The following is a 22649-nucleotide window of genomic DNA, read 5'->3' on the forward strand; positions in this document are numbered from 1 at the left end:
GCATATTGGAATTTAAAAGAAATGTTTCAGAATTCACCTCATCCTGGACTGATAACAATCTGTATGTTAGCATATTGGAATTTAAAAAAAATGTTTCAGAATTCACCTCATCCTTGACTGGTAACAGTCTGTATGTCAGCATATTGGAATTTAAAAGAAATGTTTCAGAATTCACCTCATCCTGGACTGATAACAATCTGTATGTTGGCATATTGGAATTTAAAAGAAATGTTTCAGAATTCACCTCATCCTGGACTGATAACAATCTGTATGTTGGCATATTGGAATTTAAAAGAAATGTTTCAGAATTCACCTCATCCTGGACTGGTAACAGTCTGTATGTTAACATATTGGAATTTAAAAGAAATGTTTCAGAATTCACCTCATCCTGGACTGGTAACAATCTGTATGTTAGTATATTGGAATTCAAAAGAAATGTTTCAGAATTCACCTCATCCTGGACTGGTAACAGTCTGTATGTTAGCATATTGGAATTTAAAAGAAATGTTTCAGAATTCAACCTCATCCTGGACTGATAACAATCTGTATGTTGGCATATTGGAATTTAAAAGTAATGTTTCAGAATTCACCTCATCCTGGACTGATAACAATCTGTATGTTGGCATATTGGAATTTAAAAGAAATGTTTCAGAATTCACCTCATCCTGGACTGGTAACAGTCTGTATGTTAGCATATTGGAATTTAAAAGAAATGTTTCAGAATTCACCTCATCCTGGACTGGTAACAGTCTGTATGTTAGCATATTGGAATTTATAAGAAATGTTTCAGAATTCACCTCATCCTGGACTGGTAACAATCTGTATGTTAGCATATTGGAATTTAAAAGAAATGTTTCAGAATTCAACCTCATCCTGGACTGATAACAATCTGTATGTTGGCATATTGGAATTTAAAAGTAATGTTTCAGAATTCACCTCATCCTGGACTGATAACAATCTGTATGTTGGCATATTGGAATTTAAAAGAAATGTTTCAGAATTCACCTCATCCTGGACTGGTAACAATCTGTATGTTGGCATATTGGAATTTAAAAGAAATGTTTCAGAATTCACCTCATCCTGGACTGATAACAGTGTGTATGTTAGCTGTATTGGACAGGCTTATTCTAAAACACCTCGGTTACAACTTAGTAATGTTTTCAATATAAAATATAAACAGCCTCCTTTTGGTTGAAGCAGTGTTTTGTGTCGCTACTATTAGTATAACTGCTTTGAATGCGACAAAATATGGAAGCAGATTTCTGCAGGGGGGTCTAAGTTGCCGTTCAGGCTCTTTACTACTTACTTTTGCCTTCAACTGTCAATCATACACAGACGGATTTTCAATACAGCGCTGTATGAAATATAAAGCTTGATTTCTACAGGAATATTCTGACATAAATACAGCAGGTGAAATCAGGCAGTTAGTAGCAAAAGGGTTAAATATGTCAGGTGCTGTACACCTGATTGTGAGTTACCTGATTAATTATGCAAACATTCCTGGTTTATAGCATTGATTGACATCCCCAGTGTACAGGGTGTCTGTAAAAAGGTAATCTTGAAATAATGAGTTGATACAAGCTCAGATTAACCTTGTCTTGGGTAGAATGCCTTTATATCCAAAATGTAAGTTTAATGTGAGTGTTTTTGTTCTTTATTTGTGACCCCACCACACCCGCCAGAAGCACTGATGATATGAAATTATGTAGACGTTGATCCACCCTTTAGATTATGACCTCATATGTCTCATGAACAGCAAACCTGCCTTCCACCAGTCAATATGGCAAACATAGAATCCAAAATACATTTCAAAGAAAGTTTCATGAAGTTCACCCAAAGGAAAATGTCTCATGTTTTGTCAGAAAACTTTGATTTCTCCAAACAAAGTCCATAAAAGCTTGTTGTTTCCTCTGAACATATTTATGAATCTCTCAAGCATCAGGAAAGTTCCACAGATGGATTTCTTATCAAAATGTACATAGCTGATTCGCTAAGCTATACGAACACGTGGATAACTCCAATGGCCCCTCAAGCAATATGCTACCCATTTTGGTTTGATGGGCCACATGAGGTCAACAGAGTGAATTCCTCTCACCAATGAGGCATTATCAGAAAGCCGATTGCTGACTGGCCGATTGCTGACTGGCCGATTGCAGGCACAGACCAAAAGGGGGCGCACGGACACATGCACCCCCTCCCCAATTAACCATAATCTTTGAAATAGATTATGAAATTTAGGAACAAACCGGAAATTTGGAGGAGAAATGCAGCGCATGCCTACTTTTTTCTGTCACCTGGATACGCCCCTGGATTGGACGCTGTCAGTGATGATGTCATGGATGATGCTCTGTTACCATGACAACACTGGGGAAGCTCACCAAACTTCTATCGCACAACACACGTCACAGAGCTGACAGATTCTTGTCACAGGCAAGGACCTGACCATAACATGGTAATGCCATCATAAGTTGGAAACTTGTACTAACAGACCCACAACTGTCTGAGTGGACCCAAATATAGCCACAGTCCCCTGTCCCTTGGAGGGACAGCCAAGTATGTGTTGGTTTTTCATTGTGACATCTAGCGAAGCTGCGGTTAGCATACACGGTTAACAACCTTCCCATCTTCAGCGAGTTGAAGTCTCTGCACCTTACCAAGGTATTTGCAGCTGAGAGACTTAATGTCGACACCACAGATTCATCTTGTCAGCCTCTCATGGTTTCATGGGTCACAAGTGATGCAGGTAACTAGTCTTGTAGTATGTTATCATATCCGATCAGCAAAATTTAAGAACAGCAACATCGAGCAGCAAAGATCAGAAGAGGCTGGAATGTTCCAAGGTAAGTATCTCCAAGATTTAGCTTACAATGATCAGGAAATGGTCATTATATTAGATAAGGAGACTTAGCTCTTCTAATAGGGGGATTTGGCAGCCAATAATACGTCATATGCAATATCAGTATCCGACAATAACAGGCTTTATGTCAGTCAAACCAGTACTCACCTTTTTTAATGTGAACTCGATGAACATTTCATACAAGTTGACTGGTTCTTTGAGGTCCCTGGTAGCTGTTGTTATTCTATCAAACTCGGCAGGAAGATGTTTCACTAACGATAACAGCTCTGATTTTATCTTATTGCCCTGAAAAATGAGAGACACAAATCAGCCCTACTTTCACTTCTGAGGCTATATTTCTTGGTTTGACACTATTGCTTGCGATTGTCCCTGAAAGCAAAACTCTTACCCAATGAAAATTTGCAGAAAATTTGTCACCGAGATTAACCACTCGGATGGCAATGCTCAATGTATCTTACCCTGATACCCTGATCTCCATCTATCGACACGCTGCATTATATTTCTCCAGATACTCAGCCTCCCCGCTCCTGTACTCAGACTCCTTCCTCACCATATCCTTCTGAATCTGTTTACATTTCACGATCTGTTTCTTCAGTGCAGTTACCTCATAATTAACATTCCTCATCAAGATTTGCGCGACTTCAGCTGAAAAAACATTTTCAGAGTTTACATAAAGCCCTCTTCCTTGTATAGTCAAGGAGTGTCATAGCCTGAAGGTCATCAGCGCTGGCTACCCTGCATCAAGCCTTCCTTCGATCCTGATGAGAACAACCCGGGACTGTATTTCTCGATGAACCACAAGGCTTTCAAGAAACTATAATTCCTGGCTCATCACAGTCTTTTGAATGAGATGTAAAACCGATGTTCCTTGTATCTGATATCACTGCCAGGGCAGGCAAAAGATGACACCAAGTGAAAAAACATGAGTAGCCTGCGTGGACTCAACCTCTGGGTGAAGACAGAGTCGCTTGGATAATAAATCCAATTGGCACCTAACCGCGGTGGCACATGTTAAGGAACGACCATAGGCGCCACTATTTTGGCTAGAACTTGAAATCCTAAAATAATTAGAACGCCTTCAAAATGAAGTGAATACCAATTTGAAGGGTGTGAGTCTGTTCTGTCGAAAACAATGAACAGACTTCCATCCCTTGAAACTGGCATTCACTGCGTGTTGAAAGTGTTCTGATTGCTTTAGGACTTCAAGTTCTGGCCAAAATGGTGGTGCCCTATGGTCAATCCTTATGCAAAGTTAGACTGGAAGGGTGAATTTGAGTGGTATAAATTCCCTACCCAATCGTCAACTTTATTCACAATCGACTAACCTAAATAAACGCCATCCTTTTCATGTAGTTTGAGAATCTCACACCAATCCTTAAACAACAAAGACACAAACTCTACCGTGGAAATTACTTTGAACATTATTTCCCAGACATGCACACTGCAAACCCATAAATAGTTGTAAGCCTTTTTTGAGCCATTTTTTCATGTTTAAAGATAATCTAGAAACTACACCGCCATGAACAAGAAAATCTGATTGTGAAGGTAGTACTGTTACTAGGTTCTCAAAATGGTGAATAAAAAGTATGAAAAAGTTCTCATTTCACAAAAGCGCAAACAAAATAGCAGCAAATATTTCTGGATTTATTGTACTAGACACATAACAGATCACCATTCAATAGACACCTCTATCTTAAGATGCTGATTTCAATCCAAATTGATCATTATCATTTGGACTTCGGTGACAGTACTCCTCACTTTGAAAGGTTAGCAACTCTCAGGGCCAAAGGTGTCTCAATAGAGAGGTCCTATTGGATATAGAACTTGACATCTGTTATCAGGACACCCATCTGTAAGAGAGGTATTGACAAGACACTTCGCAACCAAGATGGAACTGGGAGAGCCCAGCCAAAAGATGCTGAGACGATTGATGGAGGATGGAAGGCCGGAGCAACTGCCGCCACCAAAACTCTTCTGTAGCTAGAGGTGAGCGTTTGCCAGGACTGTTCCAGGGTCAATCACTTTTTCTCCAAGGAACTGAAGATGCTAAATGTTGGCCAAACCATGGTGCAAACAGGTGATTTTTAACACTGTGACCTGCAACAGTTATCGCTACAATAAACAATATAAACAGATTGCACTCTGCAGGTACAACCAGTAATTCCTGGGTTTGATGTTGTCGCAGGTCCCAGCGATCACCAATTCTTGTCGCAGGTTGCGATGACCACGGCAAATATGTTTTTTGTCGCATGCATTCATGATCACCGGTCGCAATGACGAAATCACTTTTCTGCAGGGCACTTTATCATACCACTTGTTGAACATCACCAACTATACCCACCTTCATGCGCTGCGATCTCCCAAACATGTTTTTACTTCCCGCTTCTGTCTCCTTGAGCAGATCAACGATTCTCAGACAATGAATGTTGTTGATGTCTGAATGAAAGATAAAATGAATTTTATGTTAAATTCGCTAAAATTTCCTAATCCTACAGATGTTTTGGACCAGGTATGATTGTCCTGTTGTCATGAATATGTTGCCAATTGCAGCAACAAAAATTGCCTGTTTGCAAGAATCAGTGTCAGTATTAAATAGCATTTAAAACCGTTTGAAATACATTTTACCTGTGAGAGACCTGCAACACATCAGGTGTTTAAATCGGCTGTTCAAGGGACAAATGTCTCAGCACCAAAACCAAACGTCGGCCATGTTGACGAAAATAACGTCATACCATATAAAGTTTAAGAAAAACATCTGCCAATGGCTGGGCACCTGCAAAAATGACACACCTCATCGCAACAGAGGTGATTATGATGACATATATAATCTTGTGACATCACCCGGTGGACCAGCAGCGTGTGTTTTTTGGTAGGGAATGACCAGCCAAGACAAAAGTGGACCCATTTTAGCTATATGAGGCCTGATATCCACTCGGAAGTTTCTCGGGTTTTTAAATTCCCATCATGGTTACAGTAATGAAGAGCAGTGCAGCTTCTTTAAGAGCATTTGGAAGGAGATGTCAACATAACGAAGGAATCTGATGCAGTTGAAGACTTACACGTTCCCTGCAGCATGGTTGTTATCTCCTCCACCGGAGGCAAGTCTTGGATGGTGTTATTGACCTGGATGACGAGTGTTTCTCACCTGCCATAGCTGGTGGCAGTGATGACGAGTGTTCTCACCTGCCATGCTGGCAGCGATGACCAAGGAGGATACCGCGGTGACGTCACGGCTTTTCCAAGATGGCGCTGCATATTGTAAACAAACTCGATCCACGGCCAAGGGAAAATCAAGTCATCAAAAAAGTTAGATATTTCGCATCAAATCAGAGTTATTAGTACTTTTCTGCTATGAAATACGTCTTCAGACAATAAGCTATCATTTGAATAATGAAAAGTGCTGTTTTGATGGGGAAAAATAGGGTTTTTTTAACCAAATAGCCGGGCACCGATCTTCCAAAATTAGCGATGGTTTCAAAACAGTCTCCCAGATATGGGCAATCTCTTCATTATCATAATGGGATTTGGAGGCATGTTTACAGATTTTACAAGTTCGAGACCTGTAGGACCTAAAACTCGCATAGATCCCCATAGATCCCCTCTATTTGTCGAGTTAGCGCCCCTGTAAGATCATGCATTTTCGGACAATAGAACGAAATCTTCCCGCGGATATCGCGGTTTCGGTGATGATTTGGGACAGAAATGAGTTCATACTTCATGAATACATGAATATATTATGATATGGGCGGGCTTCTAAGTCAAAACAATAACAAACTCAACTGCATCTCTACTGTATATTGCGTAGTGCATTGCCTAGTGTATTTCGTAGTGTATTTTAGCGGAGACATTATTTCCGCACTTTGGCCACGCCAAACGTCTTTTTTATTCGTGGAAGTTAATCTGCTCTGCAAATTTTATTTTACACAGGAAGAATCCATACCAGGTATTGCAATATTTCATGTCTATTGGTGTTTTTGTATGCAGGAGCGCACCAGACAGTGAGACGTGGAGATGTGCTCAGTGCTGGTGCTGTCAGTGGACTGAATCTGATTGGCCATAGCGATCACTAATATGGGTCGGGATCACGTGATGTGACGTCACCGCGGTATCCTCCTTTAGCGATGACGAGTGTTCTCACCTGCCATAGCTGGTGGCAGTGATGACGAGTGTTCTCACCTGCCATAGCTGGTGGCAGTGATGACGAGTGTTCTCACCTGCCATAGCTGGTGGCAGCGATGACGAGTGTTCTCACCTGCCATAGCTGGTGGCAGCGATGACGAGTGTTTTCACCTGCCATAGCTGGTGGCAGCGATGACGAGTGTTCTCACCTGCCATAGCTGGTGGCAGCGATGACGAGTGTTCTCACCTGCCATAGCTGGTGGCAGTGATGACGAGTGTTCTCACCTGCCATAGCTGGTGGCAGTGATGACGAGTGTTCTCACCTGCCATAGCTGGTGGCAGTGATGACGAGTGTTCTCACCTGCCATAGCTGGTGGCAGTGATGACGATTGATTAACCAATCTGAAACAGAATGGTCAAGGTTGCTTAATCTTAATCCCTCCTCGCAAGACTACTGCCACTGACATATGACATGTATGATGTCGACATGCGACCCACCGTCATTGGATCGATGATGGGATCTACCATGGACCATCATAGAATCTATGATGAGATCCGAGTGTAAAACACAGTTTGTTATTAATCATCATAGATCCATCCATGTGCCAATCAATGATCCTATGAGGGAATGTTATGCATGTGAGAATGGTGTGACATATCAAGTAACAATAAATGACTGATGGAAAGTGGAAAGTTAATGGACCCCGACACTGACACTGATGCAGATGAACCTGATGCATGAGCCACGACAGAATACCCCTGATTTTTGTCGGTGGCATGAATATGACTGGACTTACCCAGGAACTTTAATTACTAGACTCACCAAGTAACTATCATGACTAGACTTACAATTATACCAAGTAACTATGATTACTAGACGCACCAAGTAACTGTAATGACTGGACTCATCCAGTAACTATAATTACTAGACTCATCAAGTAACTATAATGACAAGACTTATCAAGTAACTATAATGACTGGACTTTCCAGGTAACTATAATTACTAGACTCAACAAGTAACAATAATGACTGGACTTACCCAGTACCTATAATTACTAGACTTACGAAGTAACTATAATGACTTGACTTACCAAGTAACTATATGAAGGGACTTAACAAGTAACTATAAATGACTGGACTTACCCACTAACTATAATGACTGGACTTACCCACTAACTATAATTACTAGACTTATCAAGTGACTTATTGTAATGAATATCTATTGGAACATTGTCCATGCTTCTTCCCATGCTGTAGCTGGAATGGAATAATTTTAGGTTTGAATTATGTGCTCGTCATTTTTGGAAGAATTACGAAAAAGAAATGACGTATTTTACTCTTCTTGTCAAGTAAACATTCATTCGGTTATCGGCTAATCTTCATCACTGATCTGGGTCATGGACATTTCTTTCAAACAACTGGTAACTGATCTTAATTTACTAGAAGTAGAAGTAGAATGACTGTGGCAATTAATGATAATTCACCAATTGACTGATCAGTGACATTTCGAATATATTTCTGTCATCATATAATATACACAGTCTACGCCTATGCATACCAGAATCCCAGGACCAGAAATCTGCAGAATTACGACGGGGACACTTTATTGATGTCATGATGTTGTTGTTGCTGTTGTTGAAAGTAATGTCACTGGCGTCTAATCTCACACACACGAGACAGAAGTAAGCGTTAGCTGCTGAGCACAGAGCTACTGTTGTGGATCTGGGTTTCAGGGGGGGGGGAAGTATTAACTAAAATATATATGCATATTCAGTGCAATATGCAGTGTTTCCTTGGGTTGATTTTATTATACTCATTCTGGGATGATCCACAGCCAAATGCATGTAGTTAGGTGAGGGAACGTATATTTCTGCTATTATGGGATTATATGGAGATTATAAGCCATTCACTTTGTATGTAATACATGTCTGGTACAAGGTGTAGTGTACATAGTTTGACATGGCATTTAGGATGAAGTTATGTAATGTAGGTATTGTCTGAATGAGTAGGGGCCGTTTCGTCACCCTTGAACATGGGCTATTGTTCAGGGTGTCAGGGGTTGGGGAGGGCCTGAGACTAGGGGTTTTGTTATGCCACGAGACACGAAGAGAGAAAGACCTAAAATATACCTGTCCAGAGAAATAACCGAATTGCCTGAAGAGACCAGCTACATCGCTGTAAACAACCTAACTTCCGCCATCGGCATCATCACCTGACGCAGCGCCAGCTGTCGGATTACCTGCTAAGTAGCGCCGCGCCAAGTGGCTAGTATTCATATACGCCCGAAATTACAACACTGGTGTCAGTTAAAAGAACCCGTTGCTAGCCATTTTTACCGCCATATTTTTACTGCAGCGTACAACACATTGCACTGCAGTGCATTACAAACACTGTGGATTATTTTGTACATGCAAAGCACAACGTGTATGTATAGTACTTAGGCCTATACTGCATTGCATACACACACACATGGGTATGAAAACCAGGAGAGAGCCCTGAATGTTAAAATCGTATTTGTATTGTGGAGTGCAATTAATACACTAGTTGTTTAATTGTCTCCTGGACACTACTTTTTTCATAATTTGTGCATTTTGACACAGTCATGGTGGATTTCTGCCAGGTCCAGTTGTTGATGAATAGCGACAGCCATCTTGTTGAACTTTAATTTCGCACATTCGATTCGGCTTGCGTCCCAATTAATTAAGTTTAATTATATTTGACTTCTGTAACCATAAGTATTGACTGGAAGGACGTTGCCCCGTCTTACTTGTGTTTTTGGGTTGCATGATATTCTTTTTATGTGTTGAAGTCAAATATTGGATTTAGGCAAGTTTAGTGTGTGCGTAGATTGTAGTCAAATGGTGGCGCGAAATTCAAAACGACCTGCATTTCATTAACTCTTTAGTGTTGAATCATTTTGTGGTTATTTGGAAAAAGTGAACTGAATACATTTGTATAGTGACATTTAGGGTGTGTCCTTGTGCATATTTTCATGGTGTCAATTTTGCTGGTGTTTGTGCGGAAAATTATGGTTTGAGCAGACGATATAAAATAGGTGATACCGGTATTAACAATATTTGGTAATAAATTTTGAAAATAAATATCGGTTGACAATATTTTGATATAAAACCTAGTCGGTGATATCATAATAATTCTCGTATTATTAAGAGGAGTGTAAAGTGTTCTAAAGTGCATTTATTTATTCTCATTTTGTGACTGAAATAGAAATTTCTGCTAAAATTAGGAAATAAATTAGATATTGCACAGCAGAAATAAAGATTAACGGTGAAAAGTGTTTTAGTAAATAGAGTGAAGTTATAGTAAAAAGTGAAATTCAACATTGTTGTTTTCTTTTTCCTTTCATCCTAAAATAACAGAGGAATAGTGGTATATCAATTTATATAAATTATTCGACATTCTGGTATTTGGTGAATGAATGTAGATTCATAGATACCACATTGTGTTGAAATTAAATAGTTTTTCTTGTCTCCATTACTATAGCTAACCGTGTATTCTTTTTTTCACCTAAAGTTAGTGATTTAGTCTCATTGGTTAAAATTTAAATAGATCACTCACTGCGGATAGATTAACCCTTGTTTGCCAATTGAAATATAATATTAACCCCTGGATATATGTTTACCGTTGGGTCAAATTAAATTTTATATTGGTTAAATTAACCATTGGCTACTTTCTGGTATAGGAAATATAGTTAACCCCTTGAGGTCTATTTTTCAATAATTACATTAACCCCTTTGGGACATAGTAAAAACTAGTATATTGCTTGGCATTGTGGTTTTTTTGTGTTAAATCGTGCAATTACGGTACTTGTCTTTTCCTAAATTAATCTGTGATTTACGGCATTAGGATTTGAATTGAGGAGAGTTTTTTTTGTGATGAGGTAGGAGATATACAGTATTTTGATCGTGCTTAGGCAAAATCCCTACCTTGTTATATTGTACAGTTCTCTGCTGACACGTATAGATACCTGATCAGATTATTATATAGATACCGAGTGTATCACACCTGATTCTTGCATAGATTTAGATGATACTATACTTGGTTCTTATAATCTATACCGATACAATCTATACCAGGCATCCCACAAGGCCTGAAAACATAATTTCAATACCGGGACTTGACCATTACCTTGATTCTTCTGATACTTGAGATCTGTCCAAATCAGAATGTCGGATCAAAGGAAGTCTCCTATTTCCGCTAAGCCGGAGGACTCGCAGCCCCACATGACTACGTCAGAGATGCAGGAACCTATCACATTGGTTCGTCAGCCACATCCACTTAGTGTTCCAGAGGCTACAGTCCTTGACCTCCTACAGCTAAAAGGGATTGGTGAAACCCGTGCCGGCACCGTGGTTAACTATTGTCAGGATCGACTGCGTGAGGGAAGAGACTAGAGAAGCAGGTCCAGGACAGATTGCCGCGAAAATTTATAAATAGTTCGGGAAACTTATAACATTCTCTTGCAGCATCCTCTTGCAAACAGGGCCTACTCCTTACGCATCTTTCTGATTGAGGGAGTAAACATATCGAGGCCACATATCGAGTGATCGATGGCCGGATTTGTCAGGATGTCAAGCCAGCTTCCCAAACTATTTATAAATTTTCGCGGCAATCTGTCCTGGACCTGCTTCTCTAGCCTCTTCCCTGCGTGAGGGTAAGCCTTTCATCCTAGATGAGTTACGGCTGCCATCTATAGGTGGAAATCGGAATACCTGGATCCAATATTACCTGGAAGGTAAAATCGAGTTATACTTTGATACCGAACATCACCATGCCGTACTCCTTGCACCACCGCCAGGGGGTTCTGTCTCACATTGCGGAGAATGCATTCATCTGAAAAATCAGTTGGATACCTTGATGAGAAAGAGTGATGAAGAAAATGGGCCGTGTAAAGAATGTGCCGGATTGAGAAGCCAGTGTGTGCAGCTAGGACTGAAGATTGAGGAGAAGAAAAAGGAGTTAGAAAACCAGAAATATACGAAGGTCCAGCAGAGGGAGAAGTTCTTGACAGAGACGGAGAGGCGCCAGTCGGATCACGTTAACGGGATGCGAGAGCTCAATGAGAGACATGATTCGTCAACCAAAAAGATAAGGTCTTACTTGGAAGTAGCGGAGTATCGCCTGCAGGCCAACGAGGAAGAATTCGAGAAACAACAAAATACCAATCATTCTCTCCAGGAAGAGGTTGGGTCCATGAGTAATATAATAGGTCTTTTGGAGGAGGAGAGAGACTCCTTGGTAAGTTCTATCGATTGTCAGACAAATGAGTTTGAGAAATTTACGATGGAGAGAGAGAAATTGTTAGGACAGAATATTTATCTCGAGGGTGCTCTCAATGAGGAGAAAGAACAAATTGCAAATATGCGACACGCTCTGACAGAGTCGGAAAATCAAAAGAACTATCGGCAGAAAGCTTTGAATGTTGAGAGAGAGAAAACATTAAAAGCTATTGATTCAGCCAAGAGCTACCTGGATAGGATCTCCAGTTTAGAGAAGACTGCTCAGAACGGGACGATGCCACCAAAGCATGAAGCAAACGAGCCATACCTGAAACAGTCACAGGATGTCCGCCAAAATAGCCAGCAATGTTATCCGGAGTCTTCGCGTGGACCACCACAGATGCAGGACACCAGAAAAGACTGCTATCAGCAAAACTGGACCGAGACCTCCCAGCGGCGAATAGAACAACGGGATGTAAGATCACATCAGTTACCACATGGTCGTCAACGGTCTTCTTCCCGAGGAAGGGGAGGAAGAGGGTACAGCAGAAATTCTTATTCGATCGATTCGCAGCCACCATACGTCCAACCCAGGGGTATTTCAAACCATTGGGACCAGCTGTCAGCTGATTCTCAGCCAGGATTCGCTCCAGTGAAACAGGAAATACTTCCCGACACACGAGCAGAGGGATTCTTTGCAAGCCGCCATGACACAAGAATAGAGGGAACATTCTTCGGTCCACCTGAACACCGATTTGAGGGAAACTGTCCTGAGTTCGGAAATGAGAGAGCGGCGTACCTGTACATTTCTGGACCCTCAAAGAAGAAATCACCATCCTCTAGTTCCAGAAGGAGGTCTAGGACAAGAAAGGAGAAGCCAAAGAAGCGTGTTAGCCATAGCAACTCAGAGAGTGATTCCGAGTCCGAGAGTTCAAGAGACACCGAAAACTCTGCCTCAGAATCAGAAAGGTCGGGAAAGGGACAGAGACGGCGGTCTCCACCTCGTAACAAGCTTCCAATGTTCACAGGTAAAGAAAACTGGGGCACTTTCCTGTTTCAATTCCGGAAACAGGCAAAGCGGTACAAGTCGGATAAAGAGGAAAAAGCTGATCGCCTATACGACTGTTTAGCAGACCAAGCGCTGTTGTACGCTATTCAGATGAAAGCCCATAGCTATAAACAGCTGACGAAACATCTGTCGCAACGTTATCAGAAGTCAGTCGCACCCTCTATTGCCAGGAGAGAGGCCATGACGTGTAAGCAAAAGGAGGACGAACCTCTTGAAGACTTCGGCCAACGTGTGTTACAAGCTACTATGGGAGGTTATCCAGATGCCCAGAAAAAGACGGTAGACACCCTAGCTGTAGAAGTGTTTTTTCGAGGAATGAGAGACAAGAAAGTAGCTGAGATAGTGGTGGAGAAGCAACCTGTAGATCTTTTTGAGGCCCTAAAATGCTCCAAACAGACAGAGGCTAATCTGATGACCCTCTATGGTACAGGCCGGCCTTCTCTTCGCCACGTGACCTTTTGTGAAGAGGATGACAATATTCCGGTAGTTCGGGCTGCACGAGTAGAGGATCCTAAATCCGGAAGTAGTGATAAGCCTACAAGACCGTCTACCCCCAAATCTGATGGTACTTCAAACACTCAGGTGACGAGCCCACAGTCCATGAATGACTTGATTCCACAGCTGTTGGCAGCGGCCTTGGGTGATTACTTTCACAACCAAGCACCTGGATTCCAAGGATCAAGGAACAACCCACCACCATTTCGTCAATCCATGGACAGAGGAAGCTCACCATCACCGGCTGGAAATGGACGTTCGTTTTCTAGTCCTAGACGTGAACGGACCCCGTCTCCGCGTAGAGGGAATAATTGTTACAACTGTGGAGAAAACGGACATTTCTCCAAAGACTCCCCGAGACCTCATAGACCATCCACTTGCTACAAATGTGGAGCCGAGGGTCATTTCGCCAAGGACTGTCCGGTGCCTCTGAATTGTTATAATTGCGGACGAGAGGGCATTTTGCGAAGGAGTGCCCCCAGCCAGTGAACCGAGAGAAAAGGTCACAGAGTCCGTTAAACGATTCCGGGCGACGCTAAGCGGTCAGGCTGTTGCCCCAGAAGGAAGACGAGACCGTAAAACCATCATAGCCATAGAGGACATTCCAACGTGGCCAGATTATGCGGCAGACCAGCGTATCCATGTGTCAAGTGGAGATGCCAGTCTATTTCCCTTAATTCCAGACATAAACAGCAAAGTATCACTGTGGAAAGGGGACATAACTCAATTGAAGGTGGATGTCATAGTCAACGCTGCCAATCAGTCCTTACTTGGAGGGGGTGGAGTTGATGGCGCTATCCACGATGCAGCTGGACCGGGAATTCGCCAAGAGAATGCCGGACATGGGGGATGTCAGTGTGGCGAAGCAAATATTAGTGGAGGATACCAGTTACCTGCTCGATATGTCATCTCTTCAGTAGGCCCTCAGGATAAAAGGGAAGACAAGTTGACAAGCTGTTATGACAAGTCTCTAGAACAAGCTAAAAAGCATGGACTTGGTTCTATAGCGTTTCCATGCATAGCCACAGCGCTATACGGGTACCCACCTGAGGAGGCCGTTCGGGTAGCTCTACGAACAGCACGCCGATTCCTAGAGAAACACGGAGACTGTATAGATAGAATCATATTCTGTGTTTTCCAGGACAGTGATGTCAAGCGATACACCTTGATACTACCCACATACTTCCCATTGACAGATAGGACTACCAAGTTAATTAGACGAGTTTCAGTAGACGAACCTGAAGACTCTGAAGATGACCAGACTGATACACAACCGAGTGAGTTACCTCCGGCCATGACAGAAATTTCGAGGGATGTATCGCGCAGAGATACGCAACCTGAACTTAACCCTTTGAAGGATGTCACCCCATCATCAGCCGGCCCAGACGTTGGTGTTAAAGAGCCAGTCCGAGACAGTGAACTAGGAGATTCTTTGGCATCACCTTTATCGCCGGCACAGGACGACATTCCGGGAAAAATGGAAGATACACACCGGAGTACCAGCGGAGCCAACCAGAGTAGTCCCACGGAGATTGGAAATCTTTCTACAGATAGTACCCATTCATCCACCAACAGGAATTCCACCTATGTCAGTGCCAATCGAGTTGAAGGCAGCAAGATAGCATCATTGTCGTTACCCTGCAAGATATTTGGAGAGAACATTAATGCAATTGTAGACACTGCGGCGATGATTACCATTCTCAGCCAAGAATTCTATGACAGTCTTGACAATCCTCCTCCACTTGGGCGAAGCATTGACATTAAGGGTCCAGGAGAGGGAGGCCGTATGAAGGGTTACTTGATTGATGACACTGAAATCACTATTGCTGATCATGACTTTCCCATTGATGTGTGTGTGGCACCCATCAGCGATACTATGTTATTAGGGATTGATTTTCTGGATGCTCATGAGTCAATTATCAATTTTAAAGATTATACCGTGAAGCTGGACCAGGAAACAGCACCCGCCAGGATCAAGAGACATCCTACGAAGGGGAATTTTGTCAAGACTGTTCAAACAAGCCGAGATACTGTGATTAAACCGAACTCAGCCACTTTCTTCTCTGCCCGAGTCATCAGACCAGTGAGGAACAACACTTGCGTGGTTTTCCAGCCTGACAATACCATCGATGGTCTACAATTTCCTGCAGTGTTAGCCAAAAATGGATCCACCATTTCACTACATGCTGTAAACCTGACGGACCGCTACATTACCATCCCAGCTCAAACTCAGATCGGCATAGTCACAGAGGCTCTAGAGATAGTGGAGGAAGACCCTGAGGACGAATGTACTATCAGAAGCGTCCGGACCTCCGATGAAAAATTGGATTTAGCGAGTATCAAGCGGATAATGCCCTCACACTTAGTCGACCTTTTCAGTAGATCTTGCACTAACTTGACGGAAGAACAATCCATCTAAGTAGGGGAGTTGCTTATCGAGTACCAAGATGTGTTTTCAAAACACGATCTCGATATAGGATGTGTTGAGGGAATAGAGCATAGCATCGACACTGGCAACCATGCTCCAGTGAAGCAGCGGATGAGGCGTACCCCCATTGGCTTTGAAGAGGAGGAGGAAAAACACTTAGATAAATTACTCGCTCAAGGAATCATCACCCCTTCGAGTTCTGCTTGGGCATCACCTCCAGTCTTAGTCCGAAAAAAAGATGGTTCTGTGAGGTACTGCTTAGACTACCGGGTCCTGAATGCCTGTACCGTGAAGGATTCGTTTCCTATTCCATCGATTGATCAGTGTTTAGACACAATGGCTGGTATTTATAAAAACCAAGCATATGCTTATTCTTGGATTTTCAAGTGTTAAGTACGCTGCATATTCATAAAACCTAAGGTAATGCTTGTACCTGTAACCTTATGCTTCAAGTATAAGTGTCTGCTTTTCAGGCATCTTGCCAAAACTTAAAGTCTAAGCTTCTGCTTCTTTCCATATTTATAAACACGAGTATTAAGCATATGCTATAAGGATATCCTTAGATTTTTTAAGGTAGCTTCAGACCAGGCTTGAACTTCGAAGTAGGAAGACGTGTTTGACATGGCAGCTTTTCTTGCACTTGCGGGGCGACATCCAAAGGAGTACACCCCAAGAAAATCATGTTGCCCAGCATTTCATCGACGATTTTATCGATTTGATGAGCAAAATGTTGAATGGTAAGCTGATCATTTTTTAGAAGATAGTGGAGAAACTCGTGGCGGGGCACTGACAGTAAAGACACAAATGGAGACTTTCCTTCGATATATATCGGACCCAGGGTTTCAGATGGGTGTTGCTGAGGATGTTGGAATTTTCCAACCCACCGTGTCAAGAACATTCCACGCAGTACTCGACAAGATTGTTGAAAATGCAGGACTGTGGATACATTTCCCAAGCACGGTGCATGAAATGCAGTCAGCAATGGACAACTGGCAAACGACCTATGAGATGCCTTGTGCGATAGGTGCTGTCGACTGTACCCACGTCCGAGTTCTGAAGACACAAGGGAGGCATGCACATGGCGACGAATACGTAGGCCGGAGTGGAAAGGCTACGTTAAACGTTCAGAGAATTTGTGATGCAAAGGAAACGTTCACAAGTATTGTAGCCGAGTGGCCAGGGTCTGCACACGACAGTAGAATATGGAGAAATTCGGTAGTTTGTCATCGTTTGTCCACTATGAGGACGGATGCATTACTGCTAGGGGATAGTGGATACGGCATTGACCCCTGGCTCTTTACACCTTATGGGAATCCTCAGCAACCGGAAGAGGTAACGTTTAATAGGATTCTAACAGTTGGTGTACAAACCAGAAGGTTTACATGCACTAAGGACAGGCATGACTATCCGTGACCTCAATAACAAAGGATTTCCCCCTTCCCAGGGCAGCAATGATTGCCATAATCACGAAACCGACCAGCCTTACACCACAAATACCACATGGGAAATCTAATTTCACCCTGTTATGCAGTATGAGGAATTAAGCATAAGCTTAAAAATTACAAGCCAAGCATCATCCACAAATGCTTGTTTTATAAATATGAAATCAAGTATAAGGCTATGCTTCTACTTAATTCTTTAAGTATTAAGTACATGCTTAAAGAACATGCTTATAAGCATATACTTGTTTTTATAAATACCAGCCATTGGCCGGGAGTCTGTTCTTCAGCACCCTTGATCTGTCTTCTGGATATTACAATCTGAAAGTGAAAGAGTCAGACAGGCATAAGACGAGTTTTCTTTCGAAATTTGGGATTTTTGAACATGTCCGGCTCCCTTTTGGGTTTTGCAACGCTCCAGCTACGTTCCAGAGAGCCATGGAACTCGTGTTGAGAGGACTAACCTGGAAGACAGTGTTGGCGTATTTGGATGATGTGATCGTCTTAGGAAAATCATTTGAAGACCATATGGAAAATCTGAGCGAAGTGTTTCACCGTATGAGAATCAACAATCTGAAACTCAAGCCAAAGAAATGCAATCTATTTCAAACATCCGTTGACTTCCTAGGGAAATTAGTATCATCAGAGGGTATACAGATCAGCCCCACAAAGCTGGATGCCATCAGGGAATGGCCTCCCCCTAAGAGTCCAAAAGAAGTAGCTTCATTTGTCGGGTACGCTTGTTACCACCGTGATTTTGTCTCGCGCTTTGAGGAGAATGCCGCCCTCTTGCGCAGACTCATTGCCGGAGGTAGAAACAAAGAACCTTTCGAATGGACTGATACCGAACAGCGCGCCTTTGAGAAAATAAAGGAAGCCCTAGCATCTTCGCCATGCCTGGCATACCCAATGCCAGACGGCAACTTCATACTAGATACAGATGCCTCAGATTCCTGCGTAGGAGGGGAGCTGTCCCAGGTACAAGAAGGAGTAGAACGGACAATAGCGTATGCGAGCAATGTCTTGACAAAAGAACAGAAGAAATATTGCACTACCCGTAAAGAGTTACTAGCAGTCATAAAGTTTACCAGACAATATCGGCATTACCTTATAGGGAGACCATTTATACTCCGGACGGACCATGGCAGCCTGGCCTTGTTAATGCGTTTCAAGGATCCTCATGGTCAATTAGCCAGATGGATTGAGGAGCTACAACACTATGATATGACCATAGTACACCGTCCTGGCAGGTTGCATATTAACGCTGATGCTCTTTCCCGGATTCCTTTGAAAATGGCAGAGTGTGATTGCTACCGTGCAGGAGAAAGCCTGGAAGATCTTCCTTGCGGAGGGTGTGAGTACTGCACACGAGCACATACAGAGTGGGAACGCTTTGCTGCAGACGTGGATGATGTAGTACCCCTTGCTGTTCGATGTGTTACAACCAACCTTGGAGAAGAAGTTTCCATTCCAGAGGACCAGGAGCCGGTTGTTATATCTGAAAATGAAGAGGAGATTGGTGAAGAACATGTGATTGTTGAAGGTGAAGAGAGTCCGAATTGGGTACAAGCTTATACTCAGCAGGAGATACGTCAAAAGCAACTGGATGACCCAAATCTTAGCCCCATTTTTACTTGGATTGAAAATGAAGAGCCGTCAGAAGCCGAAGTTTATCTCAATTCTCCAGCCACCAAATGCATGTGGAACAGTAAGAAACAACTTCACCTGAAGGAAGGAGTGTTATACTATAAGTGGGAAGCTGGCCAAGACTCTCGAGACCTGTTGGTAGTGCCTGAGTCACTTATGGAAGAAATCTTTCTTTGGGCACATGACAAACGCGTTGCAGGGCATCTGGGACAGAAGAAAACACTCACGCGTATCCGTCAGTCTTTTTACTGGTACAAAGTCACCCGGGATACCATGGACTACGTAAGATCATGTGGCACCTGCAATAGATACAAGAAAGCTAGAAAGAAGAAAACTAATCTCCGGGCCTGTCATGCTGGTTACCCAATGGAGCGGCTACACATAGACATCCTTGGTCCATTCACGCCAAGTGATAAGAACAACGTCTATGTTCTGAGCATGATTGATCAGTTCACCAAGTGGATAGAATGTGCCGCCTTACCTCAACAGAATGCGCAGGTGGTGGCAGAAGAACTGTTAATCCGCTTCATAACCACTTTCGGATGTCCACTTCATCTACACTCTGACAGAGGGCTTCAGTTTGAGGGACAGTTATTCCAGGAGTTGTGTCGAGTTTTAGAAATCACCAAGACCCGGACAACCCCTTACCACCCTTCCGGGAATGGACAAGTTGAACGTTATAATCAAGTGATCCTCCAAATGATAAGGTGTTTTGTGGAAGGGAACGTGACTTCCTGGAATGAGGAGCTGCCACTTTTAACCATGGCATTGCATGCAACCGTCCATAGACAGACTGGATTCACCCCAAACCGCTTGATGTTAGGACGGGAGGTTCATCTGCCTATAGATCTCATTTTAGGCACGTACAAACGAGGTTTAGTAACTCCGCAGGTTTGGGTTAAAGACCTTCAGAGGAAACTTACGGAAGTTCATCTCCTTGCCAGGGAGGCACTTAAGAGTTCTCAGAAACGTCAAAAGAGGGACTATGATGTGAAGTTGCTTAAGTCCACTTTTCACCCTGGGGATGTGGTATACTGAGTGAACGATGCAAGTACCTTAGGTGTTGGTAGAAAGCTGAAGCCCCCGTGGGCAGGCCCTTACCTGGTGACGGAGTCCCGCCCTCCTATCTACAGAATAAGATTTCCAAAGCGAGAAACTTTTGTTCATCATGACAAGCTGAAGTTGTGTCACGACCGGACTCTGCCTGTCTGGCTAAAGAGAGTCAGACATGAGTTATTGAACTCACATCTCGACCCAAGCAGTGAGGGAGAACCACATGAACCAGGAGCGGGGGATCCCGGAGCGACAGAGGAAGCGTCGACCACAGACAAACAGCGAGACTCTGAAAATAGACAAGATGGTGAGAGGGATGGTTCTGACCAGGAGTTGAGGGAACTTTTGGAACAGAGTGAAGTGCTAGAGGAATGTGACGGATCATTGGACGACAGAGGCGACCAACAACTTCCTAATTTTGATGAGGGTGGCCTTTCAGATGATAGCGCCGATCGATTACTTCAACACTTGGAAGGTTGTGAGCTCCCACGATTGTTCGAAGAGAAAGTGACCACAAGGCATGGCCGTAAAGTGAAACGCCCTGCCTGGATGGCGGATTATCATTGCAACCAGTAACGTCCCTTTGTATGATGGAGGGGACTGGTCCAAACTGTCCCAAGTTGAAGTGTTATCGCATTTCCTTGGAATATGCTGGGCCGACTGTAGCGATAAACCAGTCAAACTTAACAAATTGACAGAATAATATTTTTAGAATTCTTTCAAGTTAATAGAGTTATGAAGTTCCTAATCATGTACATATATACATACTTATTTTTCTTGGTTCGGTTCGGAGTGTCTCAAGTTGAAGTGTTATCGCATTTCCTTGGGATGTGACAAACTGGCTGTAGTTTTACCTGAACAAACTTGATTGGAATATGGTAATGTTGGCGACAAGGATGTTTCCACTTATATGTATGTACATAGATTGAGCCTGTTTTTATTTCTGTTGATAGGACTTACCATGGAACTGGAGCCACTATTGAAACCAAATCCAAAAAGATTTGTGGTCTTCCCAATTCAATACCCTAAAATTTGGGCCATGTATAAGAAAGCTGAAGCCTCATTTTGGACGGTGGAGGAAGTTGATCTGGCTGACGATATGGCAGACTGGAATCGGCTGAAAACAGAGGAACAAAGCTTTATCAAACATATCCTGGCATTCTTTGCAGCGAGTGATGGGATTGTCAACGAAAATCTAGTGGAACGGTTTAGCAAGGAGGTACAGGTGACTGAGGCTAGATTTTTCTATGGATATCAAATAACTGTGGAAAACATACATTCAGATATGTATGCTCTCCTGATAGAAACATATGTAAGGGATATAGAGGAAAAGAATCATCTTTTCAATGCCATTGAGACAATGCCCTGTGTGAAAAAGAAGGCGGAGTGGGCATTGAAGTGGATCAAAGATCAGCGTGCCACTTTTGGGGAGAGAGTTGTTGCGTTCATGGCAGTGGAGGGGATATTTTTCAGTGGGTCGTTTGCCGCCATCTTTTGGTTGAACAAGAGAGGATTGATGCCGGGATTGACCTTCAGTAATGAGCTGATCAGTCGGGATGAAGGCCTGCACTGCGAGTTTGCCTGTTTGCTCTTCCAACTTCTCGTTAATAAACCTGAAAAGAGTAGGATTTTAGAGATAATCACAGAAGCAGTCAAGATAGAAAAAGAATTTTTGTTGGAAGCCATACCTTGTTCCCTTATAGGTATGAATGGTGATCTGATGGGAACCTACATCGAGTTTGTGGCCGACAAATGGTTAACAGAGTTGGGTTGCCACACTCATTTTGGCTAGGAAAATCCATTTCCGTTTATGGATCAAATCTCGATGGAAGGGAAGACAAACTTTTCGAGAAGAGGGTGGGAGAGTATCAGAAAGCTGGAGTAATGGATGGTCAGTCCTGGGAGTTTTCTTTAACTACTGAGTTTTAATTTTAAAATGGTGTTTGAATTTTGAGATTTTGAGATGTGTCACCTCGTTTGCTGCACAGGACCGCCCAATTGTTGTGTTAAGAACTGTAATACTTATAACACATATTTTATACACTTTCTGATCGTTATGCCAGTTGTCATGTTTGGAATTGAAAACTTTGGATGTCCCTTTTTATATCTTTTCACTCAGAAGGTGGTATGGGTCGACAGTCAGTGGTAGTTCGGTTGAGGAATGTTTTTGCATTTATCCCGACTCCATTGCCTAGAGACAGTCATACCACAACTAAATTGAAAATTCTTTGAATCATCTGATTAGGAATTTAGGAAAGTATGACAACTGGTATGGCGATCTCGTATTCATATATTTACAACATGC

General features: G+C 42.7%; 1 protein-coding gene and 1 pseudogene across 3 annotated transcripts in view; one reads left to right on the forward strand and one right to left on the reverse strand.

Moving 5' to 3' along the window:
* The window catches only part of LOC135499873 (CDK5 regulatory subunit-associated protein 3-like), a 30114-nt gene extending 23041 nt beyond the window's left edge, over window positions 1-7073 (reverse strand). Inside the window, exons 1-6 of one of the 3 annotated variants that reach the window (XM_064790875.1) lie at window positions 6996-7073; window positions 5917-6002; window positions 5199-5293; window positions 4183-4231; window positions 3408-3502; window positions 3005-3142 (exon numbers count right to left, since the gene is read on the reverse strand). In XM_064790875.1, coding sequence (XP_064646945.1) covers window positions 3005-3142; window positions 3408-3502; window positions 4183-4231; window positions 5199-5293; window positions 5917-5932 — 393 coding nt within the window. In that variant the 5' untranslated portion in view covers window positions 5933-6002; window positions 6996-7073. Of the gene's footprint in view, window positions 1-3004; window positions 3143-3315; window positions 3503-4182; window positions 4232-5198; window positions 5294-5916; window positions 6041-6995 lie in introns of those variants that run through there. The other 2 variants (XM_064790876.1, XR_010449361.1) reach the window with 2 other exon arrangements.
* Window positions 7074-12169: 5096 nt separating this feature from the next.
* LOC135499747 (ribonucleoside-diphosphate reductase small chain-like) lies at window positions 12170-22273 on the forward strand (annotated as a pseudogene).
* Window positions 22274-22649: the final 376 nt, after the last annotated feature.

This window comes from Lineus longissimus, chromosome 15 (genome assembly GCF_910592395.1).
Source record: "Lineus longissimus chromosome 15, tnLinLong1.2, whole genome shotgun sequence".
In the NCBI taxonomy this organism is placed as follows: Eukaryota; Metazoa; Nemertea; class Pilidiophora; order Heteronemertea; family Lineidae; genus Lineus; species Lineus longissimus.